The sequence below is a fragment of the Stegodyphus dumicola genome, chromosome 10 (assembly GCF_044657685.1).
Source record: "Stegodyphus dumicola isolate Sdum_Otavi_A_Nest chromosome 10, ASM4465768v1".
NCBI classification, from domain to species: domain Eukaryota; kingdom Metazoa; phylum Arthropoda; class Arachnida; order Araneae; family Eresidae; genus Stegodyphus; species Stegodyphus dumicola.
Window position 1 is genome coordinate 43,252,524 of NC_140777.1, and position 20,850 is coordinate 43,273,373.

Genomic DNA, 20,850 nt, shown 5'->3' on the forward strand with positions numbered 1-20,850 from the left:
TTAATTTTAACGTTCCAAATTCAGATTATTTCAGAAAGTACTGAATTGTAGATTATATCCTACAAAACACTGCAAATTAAATGATTTAGAAAAGTTCAGCATGAACTTCATAAGTCTATAAACTCTCCGTGACCAAGTTCGCTTTGCGTGACACTTTTTGTCAGCCTGGAACAGACAAGAAAACATGACTGTTCTTAAGAGAGAAAAGGGATAGTATAGAATTAAATAGTTTTTCTAGAGACACTAGCTTTCGCGGTAATGTTGAGCGCAACTGGTAGGTGGGCTGATCGTTGTTCAAACCCTGCATCACAGCATTAACACTTGAAAGTTCTTCTGACATCACTTTCTTCGACCTCCAGGGGGCGCTGGCTGTCAGTCCGCGAGAGATCAATGTTGTCTTTGCTCACTCGCATATAACACGGCACCACCGGTGTCTAGACACGCACTCTCGGCAACTTAGCGGAACTGAACTTTTATCCCCTGTTCAGGACTTGATGATTCTCATCTGTTATGGAGTTTAGTTGCCCGTGTGCTGCGTGGCGTTAGTGTTAATTATATAGTAAAAAAAAAAAAAAAAAAACAAGTATTTAAATTTTTTTTTTTCATGTGATTTTCTCAAACATTTTGAATATATTTCTTAATGTGGACATGGGGATTTTGGTGGGAACTATTGCTTCTTCTGTGCTATGGCTGTTGGCAACAGGTGAGTACTTATCCTCTAGTTTGCGAATGCCGAAACATACTATATACGTGTATTCATGGACTTTTTATGAAGTTTCTTGCATTGCGTATAAATTGGAATTTTGGAACAATTAATTTTTCCTCCTTAGATAAAAGTTCGCGACGTGCACAAACTAATGCATTCACTATGTCAATCAGCTTCACATATTTTCTGTGATGAAAGCTTTATTGAAAAATAATTATTTCACTTTGAAAGTCTTATTTTCGAATTGTGAAATTTACTATATGACAAAGCTATATCTATCATACTGGCTGATTATAAAGATACAAGACGATATTTTTTTTTAAAAATTATTTCAGTTTGACCATCACGATTAACCTCAATCTAAAGACAATAAAAATGTAATTTATTACTTATTCCTTAACTACTAAAGTTAAAATTATATAAAAAAATGCATTTATTGTTTACAAAATACTTTCAACATATCAATTTCATATGTGGCCGTCTAATAGAAAAGTTCATTTTTCCTTGTAAAAGCCCTTCGGAAGATACACTTGAAAAACGCGCATTGTCTTTTATAAGTGATATTTTCTTATATTCGGATTAATGCAGTACTTTAATACATTTCAATGAAATTTAAATTTCATCTAAAATTTCTATGAATTTTGGATAGTATTTAAAATATGAAGAAATTTTGATGTGAAATGTTAAGTATGTACTAACTCTCAAAATTTTATATAGAGTTAAAATATAGTCAAAGCGTTTAAAGCAATAAGCGTTACGAATTTGAACGGAATTGGCTAGATACCCTGATTTATCATTATAAAATGAACTGAGATGTTAAACTTTGGATTTCATGAAGCTTAAAAGTTTATGAATTTAAAGCATTTTTATACTTTTGATATACTTTACATAATTATTTCAAAAGGTTTGATCAACTTATTGTAAACAAAATATTTAAGATAAGTTGTAACCGCAGTTTATAATATGTTTTGTTCACGTGTTACATACACGCAAAGTCAAATTGTGTCCAAGTCAGGATGATTCGAGATGATCATGTTTTCTTTTGTACTAGGCCATATGGTATGTAGTGTCTATGAACATTTTAGGCTGCAAAAATGAATGTGTAATATTTTGTTTTCCTTAGGCGATTATTTGATATAAAAAGGAACATTCTTTAAATATTTTCCTTTCATTTGATCCTGATTGCTGTTGCTTTGAAATTTTAACCTATCGAACCAATAACAGGAATATTTTATTTCAATTAATTTTTCTATATATACTAAACTAGATTTATGTTGCAATGTCTTGAGCTTTCGTAAGGAGTATTCGAAAATATGTTATTAAATTTTCTTTGCGTTTGGTTCCCTACAGTAGCTTTTATAGCCAGTAAGTTACTTATGTAAACATCTTAAATGCGTTGAAAGAGTCTAATTTTTATTTCCAAGCCCCAGTTATATAATAGTTACGAACACAGAGGTAATCTCAAGTTAGAAAAGTTTTCAATGTGAATTTTAATTTCTGTTTCAAAATCTACGCAGTTACGCAAAGTAATTTACCACAGTTTGCCAGAATACGAGTATAATCTTGCAGACAATATATTATTTTAATTTGCAAAGAAAACATTATTTCATAGCTTGAAATCTATATTTCCAGCCTACAGGTAGACGTGGATTATAGGTCAATCTCGAGATTTTAAGTAAATAAAGAGTAATTTTGGTTTCAGTTGGTGGATAAGTCAACTTTCGGTTTGCTTTTAGTTATGGATGCACAAAAAATTGCTCAACGTTGAAGAGAGAGAAAATGTTATCCATTAATATCATAAATATACTTTTTAACGTTAGAATAAAATAAACGACATTAATGCGACAGAAGAAAATACCAACTTTCTTTAAAACCCCAAATGTGAAGGTACGAATATGCAGATAGCGGGTTTATAATCTACGATTATTGTTGAAAGATAATCATTACCAAATATTATATTTCCAGATGGAATTTTCATTTGAGCGTACCATAAATGATAGCGGAATGAAAACTGATGTAAAATTGTGCATAAAAATGTATGGAATTATTTACCGATATGATGTTGTCAAAAGTCTGGATGTGAGAACAAGGATACCTTAATAACAAGAGCTATGTCGGAAAAGCACTAGGTTAGGTGTTACTGTCTGTATAGAAACGTTTATAACTTAATCTCTTAACATCAGAAATGTTTTTCAAAAGTGATTTTTTTTATTAGTTGCGAATAACTAGAAGCATTTCAGTCTCCAGTTTGCTTACAGGTCTTAAATATGATCAACTGTAAAATGAAATAACTCTGTCGATTTTTGTCGTATGGGAGCCAAACCTTTTTCTTTATTAAGGAAAGAGTACCAAATTTTCCTAAGCAATGAGTAGAGAAAGATTTCGTAATTTTTTAAAAATTGGTTTCTTAAAATTAAAAAAATGCTCAAACACGAATATTTGTGCAATTTAATTTTTTTTTTTTTTTTTTTTTTTTTTTTACCTGGAAGTATATGTGGGCGACAAACGGTCTCAAAAATAAAGGTCGGGTAAGTTTTTTTTTTTTTTTTTTTTTTGTGTGTGTGTGTGTGTATGTGTGTGTTGTGTATGTATATGGTACACCGTATTTCCCCCTTTTTAAATTTCACTTTATCGTCCAAAAATAGAAAGACGAAAAATATGCGAATAATTTATTTTCGGAAGGACGCGGTTAGAGTAACAACGTATCAAATGAAAGGTAATCATGAATAAGATGCTGGCAACTATTACAATAATATTTCTGTAAAACAAAACTTGCATTTCAATAAAAATAATTAGTAGCATTAACATTATTATATGTGACGAATAATGAGATGGTATCTGACAGAAACTGAGCCAGGCACGTCACGAAGAGCACTATGTATCTGGTTTATTTGTATTCCGAAGGGTCTTGTTTATTTGTATTCTGAAGGGTCTTGTTTATTCTGAAGGGTCTTGTATTCTGAAGGGTCTTGTTTATTCTGAAGGGTCTTGTATTCTAAAGGGTCTTGTTTATAGGTATTCTGGTTTATTTGATCCCAGGGGCATCTCACATGAATGAGTCTTGGCCGCAATTCCTTAGAGGGATATCGAAAGAACGGAGGAGAAGAACGAAAACATGAGACCCAGATTTCGAAAGATCGAAGTCATCAGCAGCTGATTAGATTACAACATAAATGAAAGAAGCAAAGTGAAATAACATATTTCGGAAATTTGTTAACTGTGAGAACACTTGCTCCATAGTTAGTGAAGACTATGCACTAAGTACGTTTCAAATAATAAAGGACGATAAAATGGGTGAAATGCGAACTCCAAAATTCAAACACAAAATGAATACACAAAATAAAAATAATCAAGGGAATACAATTTACCAATAAAATAGCCCTCAGAGGGGAACATTACACAAGTACTTTCAAAATTTTCAGAACCTAGCGCTAAAATTCTATGAGGAAAAATACGGGAGAAGATATGCTACAGTAGCTTGGTGTCGTCTAAAGTCTGGAACGTTTCCTCGAACGACCAAAAAGGATAGCCCGAAACAAGAACTATGTCAGGGGAACACTAGTATAGATGGAAGGCTAACATCTCTAAATCAACACTTGGTTATATACTTAACTAAACCTTTTAAAGATCATGCGAGTGAGTAGTGATGAATAGGTCGGGGGCGGAATGAGAACCATTTTCTGCTCAAGGAGTTATTCCATTTTATATTCTGAGCTGTTTGATAATAAAAGCTTTAAATGAAACTAAAATCCTAACTACCCTAAAGTTTAGATCCTTTGGCGTTTTAGAAAACAATATAGTATTTTATTCATACTGAAATGTTTTTATGCATTTTCGTTTCATGTGTACATAGAACTTATACATATGTTTTGGCCACTGCCCGCTCATATGGGGGACTTGCCTGCTAGTTTATTCATATAATTTGGGAAAAGATTGTTTGTGGAATCCGTATAGCCAAAGTCTTGCCTCCGGTTATTCAGGTACTGAACAGATACTTACTATAATGCAAAATCACTGACAAGGGATAAATATGAAATAAGTGCGTATTTTATTTCAGATGGTGATGATTGACATTTGATGACGACGATATTTTAACGTAAACCAGTTTGAAAAAATATAAGGTCTTGAGTGCATAAATAAATTCTTTTTCGCATGTTTCAGCAACACTTATGGCCTCATCATCAGTTTTTCTTTTCACGATATTTTCAGATCATAGTAATCTCTGCCTCCTCCTTTTTTTGAAAAATATTTTCTTCTACGTTAAGTTTTATTTGCAATGATAAATATGTTAAGTCGTGATTATTTTTCATATCAGGATTACAAGTCAATTGAACTTTTCGGGAGATAATTCGTAGTTTGAAACATCAACATATACATAGGAAAATATCGTAAATCAATGCCCGAACACATCATTACAGGGTTTCATACAAAAGCTAAGGGTCAGAATTTCTGTTGGTAACGTAAATGCTTTTTTTGGGGGGAAAAAAAAAAAAATGATGCGAAGTTTCTGATGAAACAGTTTCCTGAAACAACTGTGTAATGCAGTTAAATAGAGTTTACAGTTACTGTCTGAAATCTAAAATTTAAATTCCATTTAAAACTGGGACATTCATTGCCATATTCACTTTATACGTATTTAAAGTTTTAATATTAATATTTTTATAGTATAACCACTCTCTTCGATAAAATTACTTTCGTAAGAGTCTATAAATTATGTCTAATATGCGCGTCTATATTTTCACAGGTTTATAATAATTTTATCTTGTTAATGCAAGCTCCTTGAATTAAACTTATGTTGGAAATGTTTAGAATACATCGTCTAATATTTTAGTCTCTCAAACTATATTAAAATTTATATTTTCATTAGCAAAATATAATGTACCTCACAACTGTTCTGGCTCATATCAAGTAAAATATAACCGCATTTTTAGTAGGCTTTTTTTTTTAAATGTCTACAACATTTATTCTTCTTTAACCTTTAAGCAAATATTATTTAACTGCTTGATAATTTCCAAACCATTATATTGCAGTAAAAAAAAAAAAAAAAAAAAAAAAAAAAAAAAAAAAAAAAAAACAACCATTTATAATAATGAGCAAATGAGCATTTAATAAAAAGACGTAAAGATTTAGAACTTTCATTTTAAACAAAAGAAAATCCATGACATTAAAATTAAGTTACATATTTATTTTCAAAAGCTCGTGACAGGAAAAAGCCATTTTTCTGCCTTTTTACCCTTTTAAATATTGTAGGAAGTATAAATTGCACTAGTTGGTACATGCCGAAAATTTACTGACTGGAAGCTGTAATTATGAGCCATTGTGAAACTAAATGTAAAGCTACTTGGATTGCCTTAATACGTGTTTTATTATAATAAGCTTGCAAGAAACAATTGTCTGTCTTCTAATTGACAGCTGTACGTGTAGTAAGTACATGTAGGAACCTACAGGAGAAGGGTCAAAAGTACCCTTTATTAAACTCTTTAAAATTCACAATGCATCGACTTGACGCTAACACACTACGCCTCACTCGGGCGGTAACTCAAATCATAAGAATTAAAATAAAAATTCGAAGATATTAACAAGTAGTAGAAATCACGTTACAAGGCTCAGAAACTCTTGTTACTTAAAACCGCGTCAAAATCTAGTGGCAGCAAAGTAATAGCAGTTATGCCACGTAAACCAGCAATAACTGCAGAAATAGAATCTCACGCTACAAAGGTGACGGCGATTGCCCAAACTATTTCACTTCCCTTCTAGAACTTGGTATTTAAACCTTTTCTCTTCGAGGTAGAATTTGCATTACTTAACCCATTAACCGCCAAAACTGCAAGGAATGTTTCTTTTCTCATGAAAATGTTAGCAAATATTAAATTAAGAATTTATAACATAAATTTACATGGAAAATAAAAAAAAAGGCTCTTACCTGTGGAAAACGCGAGTGTTGCGTTCGCGCAACGTCAGATGAATAAGACTACGGATGTTTAGTGAGCAGGATTATACTCGTGTGATATTTCTTTTGAGTGGAGCACAGGATTACTTTTTAGCTGTATAACGTTTTATAAATCTACAAATCACTTTACTTGTAATTAATTTAATATTAAAATATAATTGTATTTCTTTTACAAATACAGTGTATATGCATTGTATTTCTTTTACAAATACAGATAATTTCAATTGAAAGATTCGAGCATGAAAAGCTTGATTACAATCATGATGTAAAGCTACATTACATACTTTCCATCTATAAACAGTCTGGCTATGGTACTCTTTACAACAAAGTCTTTTCTTATCAACGGACAATGCATTCTCGTGTCTGAAATCTAAAAGAGACTTTATATTTCCAGTAGTAAAAAGTGGTGATATTTAGTAAGTTTAGATATGGTCTCAGCTCATATAATTTATCAGTATTTTCAATTTGACTACTGTCAAATGCAAATTCTGCTTCATATTCCTGTACTGCAAACGTGATATCGATTCTCGTACAACAGGAAGAGAGATGTCGTTATCAAAAGACCAATGCATTAATATCCTGTAAGCAATAATATTAAAATAAATCTCATATAGGCTTCAAATGCAATAAATTCTGTGCCCCCCCCTTTTTTTTTTTTTTTTGGCTAAGCATATATATTTATCTGTTCAATGAGAAGAGAGTAAATGCCTAAACCAAAACGAAAATCGAAAATTTCTGCACTAGTTTTACTTTGTATTTTGTCTTTTATCATTTCTCTTCTTTCTCTTTCTTCATGAGACATAACTAACAGTTCCCTTTTTATCCACTTCACGATTTCAAGCTTCTGTTTTTTTTAAACTTTTTAGTATGACTATAACTGCTTTTAGAAGGCTGAAACTTAGTTCTTACGTGAATTTCAACTTCCCCAGCAGTATCATTTGGTAAAATATCATTATCATTATTTAAAACATTACCATTCCTTTCTTCTTCGTCACTAGTTTCTGCAATTTCTGGGGGATCAACAACAATATCAGTTTCATTCTGGTCATTATTAACATTATCATCATCTGTTTCTTCATCAAAAAATCTTTGAAGGGCTTCTTCTAATGTAAGATACCTCGTTCTAGGCATTTTCAAACAACCAGAACATCGAAAGAAATGAGTGAAAAAGGAGATTGACTACCCGTTTCCTGCTGACGTTGCGTCAGCGCAACATTTGTTTTCCCTTGCTTCCCAACACAAATATAAACATCTGACTAATGTAATGTTCTGATAAACGGTGACCTTGACTAAAAATAGATCACTCATAAAGACGGCGATTCTTTCGTTCAAAATTTTCAGCAAAAATACCCGGTAGAAAATTTTGCTTAAAGTATGAAATTAATTATTATAAATAAAATGATTGTTAAAGGCAAATATTTTTTTACAGAAATAATCTTCATAATATTCCCTACGCAAAATCGTCTGCATCTGTAAAATATTTTAGGTAGTTATATTTATATACGCATTTATTTTGAGCGTTGTGTCAACGCAACACCAGCGGCTAATGGGTTAACGCGCTTTACCAAATTTAACTCTACTGGCATTGACAACTAGGGGAATGAAGGCTTATAGGAAAGAACATAAAATAAATTGGTTAATTAAAATAAATATAAATCCCTACAAGCTTATGAGTTAGTTTTGTTTATTGCAATTACGGCAAAGTACACTAGGGCTATCTGCCTAAGAGTTGGGATAGCTTCGTGGAGGACTTTCTTAGGGAAACTGGCTCACGTACAGGTTACATATGGGGAAAACCCATATATAACAGACCGTTCGCCTGGATTCGAGCGCAGATCGCAACTAACAGTGTTCAGCAACTTTACCGCTGGGCCAGGGCTAATAAGCTTATGAGAATCTGAGTAAAATGCATATTACCATTATAAATAAGCAGGGTAGTTACGGAATAAAAGTATTACCGAAGAAATACGGGCATCTCTAAAATTCTATAACCAGAAAGTAACAATAAAATGAAAATCTCTTACGAAAAGCACCTTTCAAATATTCAAACTTTTTACGATGGGATTTATGGTAGTTCGAATGTTGCATTCTGAGCGGCGTGGGGTTTTAGATCTGCCGTGAAGAACTGTATCTAAACAGCCTAAACTTGTATATTTACTTATTTTAACTCTTTTTTTCATAAACTTACATTCATTAAAATGACATTTGTATTATTAAAAGAAGTAAGATTGCAAAATACCTAAATTATAAGCTAATATATACTAATTGAAAAAAAAGTCTGTTGACCGGATAAAGCCGGTAATGTCGCTCAGACGGATAAAAGATATTTTTAAAAATCATACATTTTTGTTATACTTTATTATATAACTGACAATTTAAGTTACACTTGTTACGCCAAAGGACTAAGGAGCTCTATCCTTTATTAAGAATGTTTTCATAGCTGATCTTTCAAGACAAATAAACTTCTGTTTATATTACACTGAGAAAAACCTCGTATGTACGAATCATGCAGCCAACCAGTTCAATCCGTGGAGACATTTAGGAATTGCTCGACTTGAGACAATGTAAGGTTTGTTTGCAATGTTACCGAACCGTGTCACTACATATGTAAAAAAAACATACATATTCCATGAAAAATTGACCAAACAATACGAGTTACTTTTTCATGGAATCAGAAAATTATCAGCTTAATTATCATTATCTAATCTAATTTGTCCAACATATGCCTAATTGATCCACACAAAAGACATAGGCATTAGTACTGAGCGGTATAGTTACTGGACACAGGTATTTCGACCTGAGTTCTCTTTTGTTGAATGGGCTGGCTGCATAGACGCTTTCGTATATTTTCCCTTGTGTAACTTTGATACGAGTCAGTTTTCCTTAGAAAGTATCATGAAAAGGTTTCTCTTTCCTGACACGCATATTTAGAATATTTTGAATATAATCGAATAAATCAAACATTCTAAAATGAAAATATTTTGACAAATAATCTCATATAAAATGAGACATGGGAAGTGCTTTGCGCATATATTGTTTTTCCGTAAACAATATATAAATCTATTGAAAATACTTTCATTGTTTTTTAAAGATTAAATTAATTTTTTTTATTTCGCCGAAGTGCCATTTGAAAGAATTTTTTAAGATAGAAAACTGATGCCTTGTTATAAGAAAAGCAAAAAATTTTACAAGATGGTTGGCTGCTTTAAAAGTGACATATTTTGTCATCCTGAAATAATTTTTAAAGCCAAGAAAATTCTTGTTGGGATACCGGGGAACGTCACAGAAAAAAACCTTCACATTCTCAAGAGCAATTTCTATCTGTAATTGCCAGTTGAAACAAAAACTCGATCTACTTACCTAGCTACGTCTGATCTTCCACATACGTTTAAAACTTTTAGACCGAGAGAAGCAATAGAGAAAGCTTAAAAAGATATCCTTTATTCAAGACAATCAATGATTAGTGTTTCTGTGATCCTGCAATTAAAAGAAAGCCCTATTTGAATTGATGCTGTGAATTGATACTGATACTTATGTATTAACACAACCACATTGGGGCAATTTGACGATGTTTTAGGGATGAAAGATAAGATAAGGTAAAAGTTCGTGGCTTTCACGACATTTTTTTAAAAGATTCCCAAACTGTAGTTATTAATCGACATATGACAAGTCGACAATCATATTTCTGTTATTGTGACTTATCTCACGTGTCTGCCAGTAGCATCAGAACAAGCCCACGAAATTCAATGCGTCAAGGAGTGCAAGATTTTGCCTTACGTTGGCAAGAGCGTTGAACATCGTACTGGTGAGAGTACAACTGTGCTCCGTTTCGATGATGGACAGCACCCCGAGGGTACGGGTCCGACGGTATCCCACCTCTTTTCTTCTACCGCCAACCTTTCGAGAGGACTTTCGGTTCATCGCATATTTAGAGTGCCCTCATGTTGCCCAGACACTATACATTTATAAATATGCATGCGTTCCCCGGCATTTGAAACCGCGCCCTTCGGTACAGTAATCAACGTCGCTAACACTATCCCGGTCGCTAGCACATGCCCGGAATTCCCCCGCCATGCCACATGGCATTATACATGACTTCTCTAGGTTCCGAACCCGGACCCTTCCGTATCGCAGTAAACTCCCCTAAACACTTAACAATCATACAATAAAATTAATATATTTTCTTTGCACCTACGCCACACACAATTCAACAGCAAAATCACAAAATTTTTTAAAGTATGATACCAACATATGTTTTAGAATTGTCGATGCACTATTAAGTGCCGGCATACCTGTTCTATTTTTTTCAGTCTTTTCCCAATTCATTATATCAGTATTAAAATTTCTTTGTAAGATAATTAAGAAAAAATGTATTTTTATTATGAAATTTTTGTGTGTTGAATTTGTTCATTAAATATCATGTTCTTTGCACTTGAACCATAATATTGAATTAATGAGCAGAATCAAAAATATTTCAAAACAGCTTAACTTAAGAATTCCCGATATAGCCATTCTCTAGCGCGTAAGAATAACGCGCTAGAGATAAAAATGTTTCATTCCGCAAGAGTTGCCAATACTCGCTTTCAAATCGCTGAGCTTGCTAATCGAAAATTCATTACTTACAAAGTATGATATAAATAACAAAATCAAATTCGAAATTCAAAGTTTGGGCTTCCAGGTGCACGTGGGGAGGGCTACGCTATTCAAAATCTGATGGCCTAGATACCGTCATTTGTTTTCACGAAAAGGCATAATAATAGTCTGTTTAAAGCAAGTTAGATTATTTGAATATGATAAACCGCACAAAGGCTACCTGCTTGAAGTGAAGGATGTCTTTGTGGAGAACGTTTTGAAGAAAATCGGCTCGTATTCAGTTACACAAGATAGGAACCACGAAAACTAAGCACGCATTCAAAATATTCGTCTTGTTTTGAACTCGAGATGAAATACCAGCATTCAAGAGTCTTTAACCTCTCGGGTATTGGTGAGGCCCTGTATGAAGCGGAAAATTGTGCGTTTAAATGTGGTTATTATTAATGCTCAAAATGACCAACACAGTTTTCAAAAATGAAGAATGTAAGCATAATAAATGTAATCCTGCGGTATTTTAAAGAGTGAATTAACTATGCTTTATCATGCAAATTAATTATATGCTTTTTGAAGGTATCACATTGATTTGTAGTTAATGAAATAATAGGAGTACTACCTATAAATCTTAAGATAAAGAAAAATCTGCAAATGTACGTTTGTATTCAAACGCGGTGTACATTTAATCTGTTCTAGAATCAATGTTTAGAAATAATCTTACTAATCGGCAGAGACTAATGATTTTATAAGATCACTAATTACCCCATGACAAGGGATTATTACATGAGTTCAGAAGGAATTACATTCCTTGGAACCTTCTCTAAGGGAAACTGTTTGATGTTTATGTTACATGTGGAGAAAAATACCAATTCTCATCGGGCCCAGACTGCCAAACTTGGACTGCCTTTATTTAGCGCAGTTGAAAAATGCTATGTTACTCTTACTATGAAAAGGTTAAAAATGTCGTGATTACAAGAATCTAATTATTATTATTTTTTGGTGCAGAATTTCATTAATTGCAAGTGTAAATTGAGATATATTATTAAATAAACTTAACAAATTTATTTTTTGAGAACGAAAGATTTTTTAATATATTCTTTAGTCTTCATTCCCTCTAATAAAGGTATGTAAGAAAACGAATAATATATTTTTCAACTAAACAGCTACAATAAATAGGAGTAATGAATTCCCAGAAATCTACAAAAAAATCAAAAAATTATAATATTATAATCTACAAAAAAATCAAAAAATTATAATAAATATACTATGGTTTCATTAGTTAAATAACCAATAAATGTTTAAGTATCAATCTTTAATTAATAGAACGACTGGATTTTAGACAACTGCGCTTGAAAGTTTCAAATATCCAATTTATTTTTTAAGAGATTTTATCCGCATTGTACTGAAGCCTCTACACACTACGTTTTTTGTATGGTTTAATTTGGTTTACTTGATTATGACAAAGCACACTAGAGCTCTCTGACAAAGGGGGGAGGGATGCCTTTGTAGACGATTTTCAAAGGAAAACCAAAAAATGGCCATACAGGTAGCCCGTTCGCCTGGAATCGAAATCAGTTCGGAACTACCAGTACTCAGCAATTTTACCGTTCAGCTGCTCGTGGGCTACAGCATTTCTGTCATACACTTCTTCCAGTTTGAAAGCGCCCTTGTGATTTTGTTACATTCTATCTGACAAAGCTAGATTTTTAATTTGTATATAACACTGGTTATCATAAATTAAGAAAAAATAACAAAAATAGCGATAACTCCCTCAAAAATGAGCCAAACCGTGTAAAATTTGAAAATGTTGCCAAGTAGGAGCAGCTGAGCAAAACTGCAATATGCAAATTAGTGGCACTGCACTCGGAATATGTCATTGGCGAGGAGCATAAAAGTCCATGTTTGAGAGCAAGCCCACATATTTCACTGTGATAGTGACATCAGAAATCTGAGATAGCCAATTCGTAACAATGACCTCCAGGCATCATTTGCCTGCAGAATTACGATGGAGAGCCATTGAGAGACTAGACGCAAAACAAAGGCAAATGGAAGTGGCCCGATGGCTAAGTGTGAGTCCTTCCGTGGTTCATAGACTTGGAGGAAATTTCAAACCACAGATTCGGCATCTAGGAGGTTCAGCCAAGGACGGCCAACTGCTACGACGAACATCGATGACCGATATTTGACATTATGTGCACTCAGGAATAGAAACCGCTACTCCGACTCTTCTTAGATCCTCCCTTGCTGCAACCATCGGAAGGTTGGTGTCAACGTCAATTGCACGTAGAAGGCTTCACGAAGGTGGTCTGTATGCGAGACGACCAGCCATCTGCGTGCTGCTCACGTCATGCCATTGGAGGAACCGTTTCCAGTGACCACGACAATATGCCCACTGGACGCCTGATCAGTGGAGGGCTGTTCTCTTTACGGAGGAGTCCAGGTTTAGTCTAGAAAGCGAAAGTAGACGTTATTTGATATGGAGAAAAACTGGAACCCGTGATCATCCGTCCAACATCCGTGAAAGAGATGCATACGGAAGAGGCAGTGTCTGTGTCTGGGGTGGCATCTCTTTGGGTGGGCGCACAGACCTCTATGTCTTTCCAAGGGGAACCGTGAATGCTCAGGTTTATAGAGATGACATCCTTGATACTTATGGGTGCCCATATGCCGGGACAATAGGTGATGCTTTCCTGTTACAGGACGACAACGCAAGACCCCACAGGGCTCGCAACGTAGATGATTATCTTCAACAGGAAACGATTATGCGCATGGAGTGGCCAGCTCGATCCCCGGATTTGAATCCTATCGAGCACGTTTGGGATGCTATAGGGAGACGTCTAGCTGCTCTTAATCCGCCCCTTCAGACCCTTGCCGCGCTTGCAACTGCTTTGCAAGAGCAACGGCTCTCGCTTCCTGTGGAACTGGTAGACCGCATAATTGAAAGCATCACACGTCGCTGTATGTGCTGTATTGCTTCTAGAGGCGATCATATTTCATATTGAAGGTACTTTTCCTATAGCAAACTGACACGTTCGATTTGTTCATTTTATACATGTACTAATTTCTAAACTACCATAATTGTCTGGTAATTTCTTTTTATGTTATTTGATGCCTTACTTATTATATTGTGGGTAAGTTTCATAAAATTCTACATGTAACGTTTTCTGTAATCGTAATTTTTCTGATTTTTCCTTAATTTATGATAACCAGTGTAGCTTTATTTGTGTGGAATTGAATGTACTTTATTCAGTTTTCATACGTATAATATATATGTAATAATTTAGAAGCTGTGAGCATAGCATAGAGTGATCTATGAAGTAATGATGAATAACAAATGTTAGCACCGATTTAAGGAATTTTATTTTTGGGCAAAACAAATCGTGAAATGCACATTTCTAACTTAAATCACACAACGTAAAAGGTCCAGTCTTCACGATCGTTCTTGATTACATTTCTTCCCATTTTCATCATTATGCCAATGTACCGTAAGAAAGGCTGGGTTGGATTATTTATGTAACAAAACGACAAAGCACTCAAGGACTATCTCTATAAGGGGAGGGATGATTTCTTGGAAAACATTCTAGAATATGTGCTACTATAGCATACATGCATGGTAAAATAACTAATAAAATAAGTAAGCTTATATAATGCATGCAATTAATAACACCCTAAAAAACGTAGTAAATTCAGTGGGAATAATCCCAAAGTAGGAAAAAGAATAATCTTTCTGAATAGATAGAGAATAATACTCCAAATTAAAAAGAAAAATAAATATGTTTTTTTATATTTAGATATATACACACACACATATAATGCATATAAATTCAAGAGGGAATAATCAAAAGCTAAAAATAACAAATAAATTGCTTCTTTCCTGATGTATGATTCACCACCGTAAATGTCATGATTGTCGCCGTGAATGTTTATGAATCACTTCATCATATCTGACATGCTAAAATGTTATCTAATATTAATGCCAACGAGAAACTACGCTGACACTACTTACGCTAACGAGAAATCAAGGCTGTTGTAGATAAAAGCATAAGAGCAACCGGATAATATTTTAAGCATTATTTAAAATTAGCAACTACATAATCAATTTTCATATTAAATCTAAAATTGTTTCCGACTTCAAATGTAAAATTGTAGCCTGTCGAACCTATTGATCTCTATTAATAAGAGACACGATTTCATGAATAATTAATTTATCATAAAAAAGAAACTAATAATATGTTACTATAACTTCTAGATATTTTATATGCCAGAATATAAGCACTTTTTAATAAAGTGAAACAACTCTACAGTTCGAATTACTTATAACACATTACGAAAGTAAATTATTAATCATAATACATTTACTTAAAATTTCGATTTATGCATAACTCTTATTCTGATTATTTTCCTCTAGCGCGATGTTATTTTGATTCAGAAATATTAGTTAATTATCTACACAGGCAATTCTGTGAAAAAAAAAAAAAAAAAAAAAAAGCATTTCGAATAGAAAGGGAAAGCTCTGAAGAACTGAGCTGTCTGGCGTTTACGTTTACAGAAGAAAACAGTATGAAAAATCTCACTCGCGTAGACAATTTCACTCAAAATTAGATACCAAGACAGCATTATAAAAACAAAAAACATCAACGAAATGTAAATAGATTACACACGTGTCAGGGAATGGAATTTAAAATAATGTTCGTCTGTATTTTTCTAATAAAATTACGTTAACTCCAGTTTTTAATTTAGCAGGAAATATTACTTTGGATTGCACAATTGTTTTAATCTAACTCCAGTTGGATGAATTTGACTTTCCTGGAGTATTAAACAAGCGTGAAAAATGACTTAATTTAGTTAATGAATTCGGAGCAGTGCTGTCAAGTATATATTGTTTGGAAGTGTTTTATTAATTACTTATTTGGTTACGCGTACGTATAAATCAGCGCCAGTTGCATTTATCTAAATTTCGGATAAATTTTAAGTAAAATATCTGCAAAGGCATTTTGATATTTTTAACTGAATTTTGAACGTGTTTTTCTTTGTTAAGCGTATATTTTTGCTGATAGTATTGAAAATGAGTATTCTTTTCATATTTATATAAAATGAAAAATGTATAAGAGTTTTATAACTAGTGTTTTTATATGAGGATTTCAAAATACTGCTCAAGACTAAATCGAAGATCAAAATAAGCTGGGACTAAAAGGTGAGAACAAAACAAAACTGAGTTATGAAAACATCTTATTTTAGATCTGTTGAGCAGACAGAAATGATTCGATACTGAAGTTTGGTGAAACAATGTTATTTTTGTTGGATGTAGGAGACAAATGAATCAGAAGCTTACATCACGAGGTGTAGACCAATCATTTATCTGCCTAAACCCAAGGTTTCGGATAAGTAAATGGATTGGTAAACGGTTTTGGACGAGTAAAAAATGGATTACTAAACTATTGTGACCTTACCAATCATAATCAGAATATTTATGTTTATGGGGTTCTGGTGTTAGTACGCTGAATGTATGTTTGTTGCAATATGCTAAGAACAATACATTTCGTTAAAGTTTCATATTTTCAGCATTTACTGCAAACGATAGATTCCGCTTGTGAAAGTAATTTTAGAGCTCAGCGGACGGGGCAAATGATCAAACACATTTTCAAGGTCTGCCATGTGAGGACATACTGAGTCATACTAAAATCTATGTTAAAAATGTGAAATCATTTCCTGGAGCTCTAACACTTGTCATAAGTCTAGCACTTTTTAAGTACAATTGGTCCTTAAAAGGTACATGAGCCTGAAATTTGAAATAAAACTTACAAATGTCTTTTTTGATACAAAAGAAAGATTTTAGAGTCTTATATTCGACTTTTCAGTAACGCAGTTAGTATTGGGTTTCTGTTAATGGACGACAGCGCTCGTCCACATAGGGCTCAGCTGTTCGACGATTGCTTAGAAAGTGAAGATATTCAACGCATAAGATTGGCCAGGCAGATCGCTTGAACTTATTCCTATTTACCATGTCAGAGAAGCTCTTGAGATGGCAACTTCATCTTGCCATCCCCCTCCGAAAACCATCCCGGGGTTGAAAACGGCTTCTCTTTAGGAGTGCAGTTTTCAACCTCGGGATCGACTGCCACAGGGACCCCTCAACTGCCTCCTGTCCAGTATAGCGTCTCGCTGTGCGACCTGTCTGGCTGTGAAGAAGCCAGACTCTACCCTATATTAGACTCATTTTCAGCTCCTAATCACAATGTGGACTATGGGCATCTTTGCGCTATGAACTTTACTGATAATAATGAATGCATAAATGACTTGAATAGTGCATCGCTTTCTCATTTATAAATATATATACATAACAGTTCGAAATAATGTGAAAATTCTCTTAATAGCGCACAGGGATGTATATTACAGAGTGTTGCCAGAGTGTAATTTGGACGCAAGTATTCTGTAATATTGATATCCGGTCAGAAAGAATGATTTTTGAAAGCTGTCTGATATTATGCGGAAGCAGGTGTTTACTATTTAGGATAATATGGAATTAGAAAAGCAAAGTAGCTGCTTTCTAATTTCCAGCTTTTCAGCTACCTTTAGACACTAGCTTTCTCTTTTTAGCTCTAGATCTATCCGTCTTAAAATGCCTATACATCAACCCTTGCCCATTTTGCTTTGAGAAACAATTAGGTTCCTGGTAATTGATGACGTATTGTAGTCCTTACGCTACAATAAAACTTCTCCCATAATTTGTATTTAGCTGCAAATGCTACTTCTGAACTTTCTTTCATGAGTGCGTACGGACATTTCACCTCTTTAATGGGTCGCAAATATCGCTCACTTTTGTCGCTGAAAATTGCAGCATTCTAAAACATCCGTCTCTTTCACGTATTGTTTAATTATCTCATATATTTTGTTCAAATATTTGTTAGATTTGCCCATGATGTTTTACTAATTATTCTATTAAAATATACATAATAATTCAAAATACGTGAAATATATTGAAACTTTATTAGCAGAAAGATCATTAAAAACAATTCGACCTTTCATCAAAAGGAAAGATTCACATAAGCTCTGTGAAGCTTCACGATCACCGAAATTTAAATCGAGAACATAAAACGAATTCGCAACAAAATTTAATACGCCCCTGTTTCACGGAAAATATATCTGTAGGGAATAATAATTTTGTCTTGACCGGAAAACGCTGACGTATTTAATTCCAGAGGGAAGCTATAAACAGTGTATAGTTGATATAAACGCTGCGTATTCACAACGCATCTTTGGGAAAACAATACAACTATTAACAAAATAATAATAACAGTGAGAAGCTTTATGAGAAAATAAAATACATTTCTTCCTTAACTAGATGCAAAATGGAATAAAAGCAGGAAACACATCATCTTACCATGGCGTTCAGTTATATCTCTCTTATGAACGCAATCATGACAAAAATTAATAAAAAAAGAGTTGAGTACAGGTAATACTTTAAAATTAGGGACGGATTGAAATACCCGATTTACAGAGTTTTGAATAAGATTTAAGCTCGAAATTTCGAATTTTTTAGCAATTTTTATTATTCGAATAATTTATTTTTTAATAGAATTCGAATTATTCTCATATTAAAAATTTGATACACGCTTTAAATAGTTTAGACTAGTTTTATTATTAAATAGAAGCTTTTATTAATAAAAGAACGCTAATCCGACAGTTTACGTGAAACTGAATCACAACGTCACTTCCTGGCTGTCGTAAATTCCTAATTACTAGACACATTGATAGTTTAGCGTTCTATCATTGATATTTGTTTGAGTTAACTTTTTTAGTAATCTTCCTCTTCTGTATTTATCTAGATTTGAAAGGTTTTTAAGAATTTAAAATAAACTCAACTGTGACTCATATACATTTGTAAAATTTTATCGCTAAAACAAACCTTAAGATGCAAGAGTTTTAAATACGTACCACGTATACTAAATTTACTTTTTTATATACGTATAGGTCTAATTCAAAAGTCAAACAACAAAAATTAGCTTTATAGTTTCAAATTTTCAATGCCTCATTACCTTCTGCTGCCTCCTTTGTTAATCTATCCGCTATCTCATTCCCATTCGAGTTGTGTGTTTGAGGATCTTAGGTTTCGTAATTCCTTTTGGATATCCATTATGATGGGAGATGGGTTTTTGGGATTCTTCAAAGCATAAAAGACTGACAGACTGTCGGTCTTGATGGTAGTAGTGACTCTACTGCTGATCTTGTAGTATTTGATGGCTTGGGCTATTGCAACAGCTTTCGCCTGGAAGACACTGTTGTTTTTATGGAGGTGTTCTTTCCAAGCGTGGACTACGTTGTTGATAATTATGGAAAGAAATGCGCTACCTACATTATTGCCGATCTTCGAGCCATCCGTATAGATGTCTTGAACGGACTCTGGGAGCGGATGGCCATATCTAAGCTTGATCCAAGTAGTTGTGCCTTGCTGTGATGGATGAAAGTCCAGATGGAAGGGAGGTAATTCATACTTATCTGGTGAGAAGATTTTGTTTCGTAAGATGCTGTTTTGTGCAGTAACTTGACACCCTGCCTAGCAGCTTCCATTTCGACGCAGATGTGTAGAGGCAATAAGCCTGTCATTACGCAGATCGCATTGGTAGAAGTTGTGCATTACGCTTTTGTTATGCTAAGTGCGTACGGTCTTTGAATACTGAGTAGGTGTTTAACTTTGCGGCCTAGCATCTGAGATGCCCAGACCGCTGCACAGTATGTAACTATTTTTCAAAAACCGTCAAATATAAAATCTTTCGGATATGTGGGTTTAAACCCCATTTGTCCTTGCATTTTGTCCCCATCCTTCCATTTGTCTAATAGCTCTGGCGATGGCTGCCGTGCGTTGTTTGATTTCCAGGATGTGTGCAATCCAGTTCATTTTTGCATCAAAAGTTAGGCCTAGATATTTAAGTTCACTGGTGATCTTAATGCGTGTGCCATTGATGGAGATAGTGAGTCTTCGTGATAATGACCCTCCTTTTTTCGGGCTCACGGGGATTTTGGATTTTGACTCAGAGATCCTCAGGCTTAGAGAGTGGCATAGTGTATGCAGAAGGTGGCATATCACGTTTGAGTGTCTCTGTAGTTCTTTTCTTGTATCACCTTTCACGATGAAGGCCGCGTCATCTGCGTATGCATACACATTTGTATGCTGTGACCACGGAGCACTGAGCATTTTATTAAGTGTTAAATTCCACAGATCAGGGCCGGCGCATGACCCTTGCGAGCAGCTACTGGTTTATTTCTTATGGATTGTGGCATGGTTATGCAGGACTATTATATGGCGGTTGTTTAGGTATCTGTTGATAATATTGAATATGTTAGACGGACAGTTGGCCTCTTTTAAAGCTTCTAGGATGGCTGGCCACCATAACGTAGCAAATTCGTTCTGCAGGTCGATACTTATGAAGTCCGTGTGAAATCCGTTATTACGATTGCTTAAGATAATATCATGGATGTCAGAGAGAATATGGAAGGTCGAGCGGCCTGGCCTAAATCCATACAGACGATTGCTTAGGTGGTTAGTCTTATGCAGATGGTGCTTTAGCCTGTTGACAATAAGGCGTTCAAAGACTTTCCCTAGAGTTTA

At 34.0% G+C, this 20,850-nt stretch overlaps 1 protein-coding gene across 1 annotated transcript in view; it reads left to right on the forward strand.

The window, feature by feature from the left end:
- Positions 1–299: 299 nt before the first annotated feature.
- Positions 300–20,850, forward strand: part of LOC118200683 (igLON family member 5-like) — a 324,052-nt gene continuing 303,501 nt past the window's right edge. Inside the window, exon 1 of the mRNA XM_085826055.1 lies at positions 300–703. Coding sequence (XP_085682181.1) covers positions 649–703 — 55 coding nt within the window. The 5' untranslated portion in view covers positions 300–648. The remainder of the gene's footprint in view (positions 704–20,850) is intronic.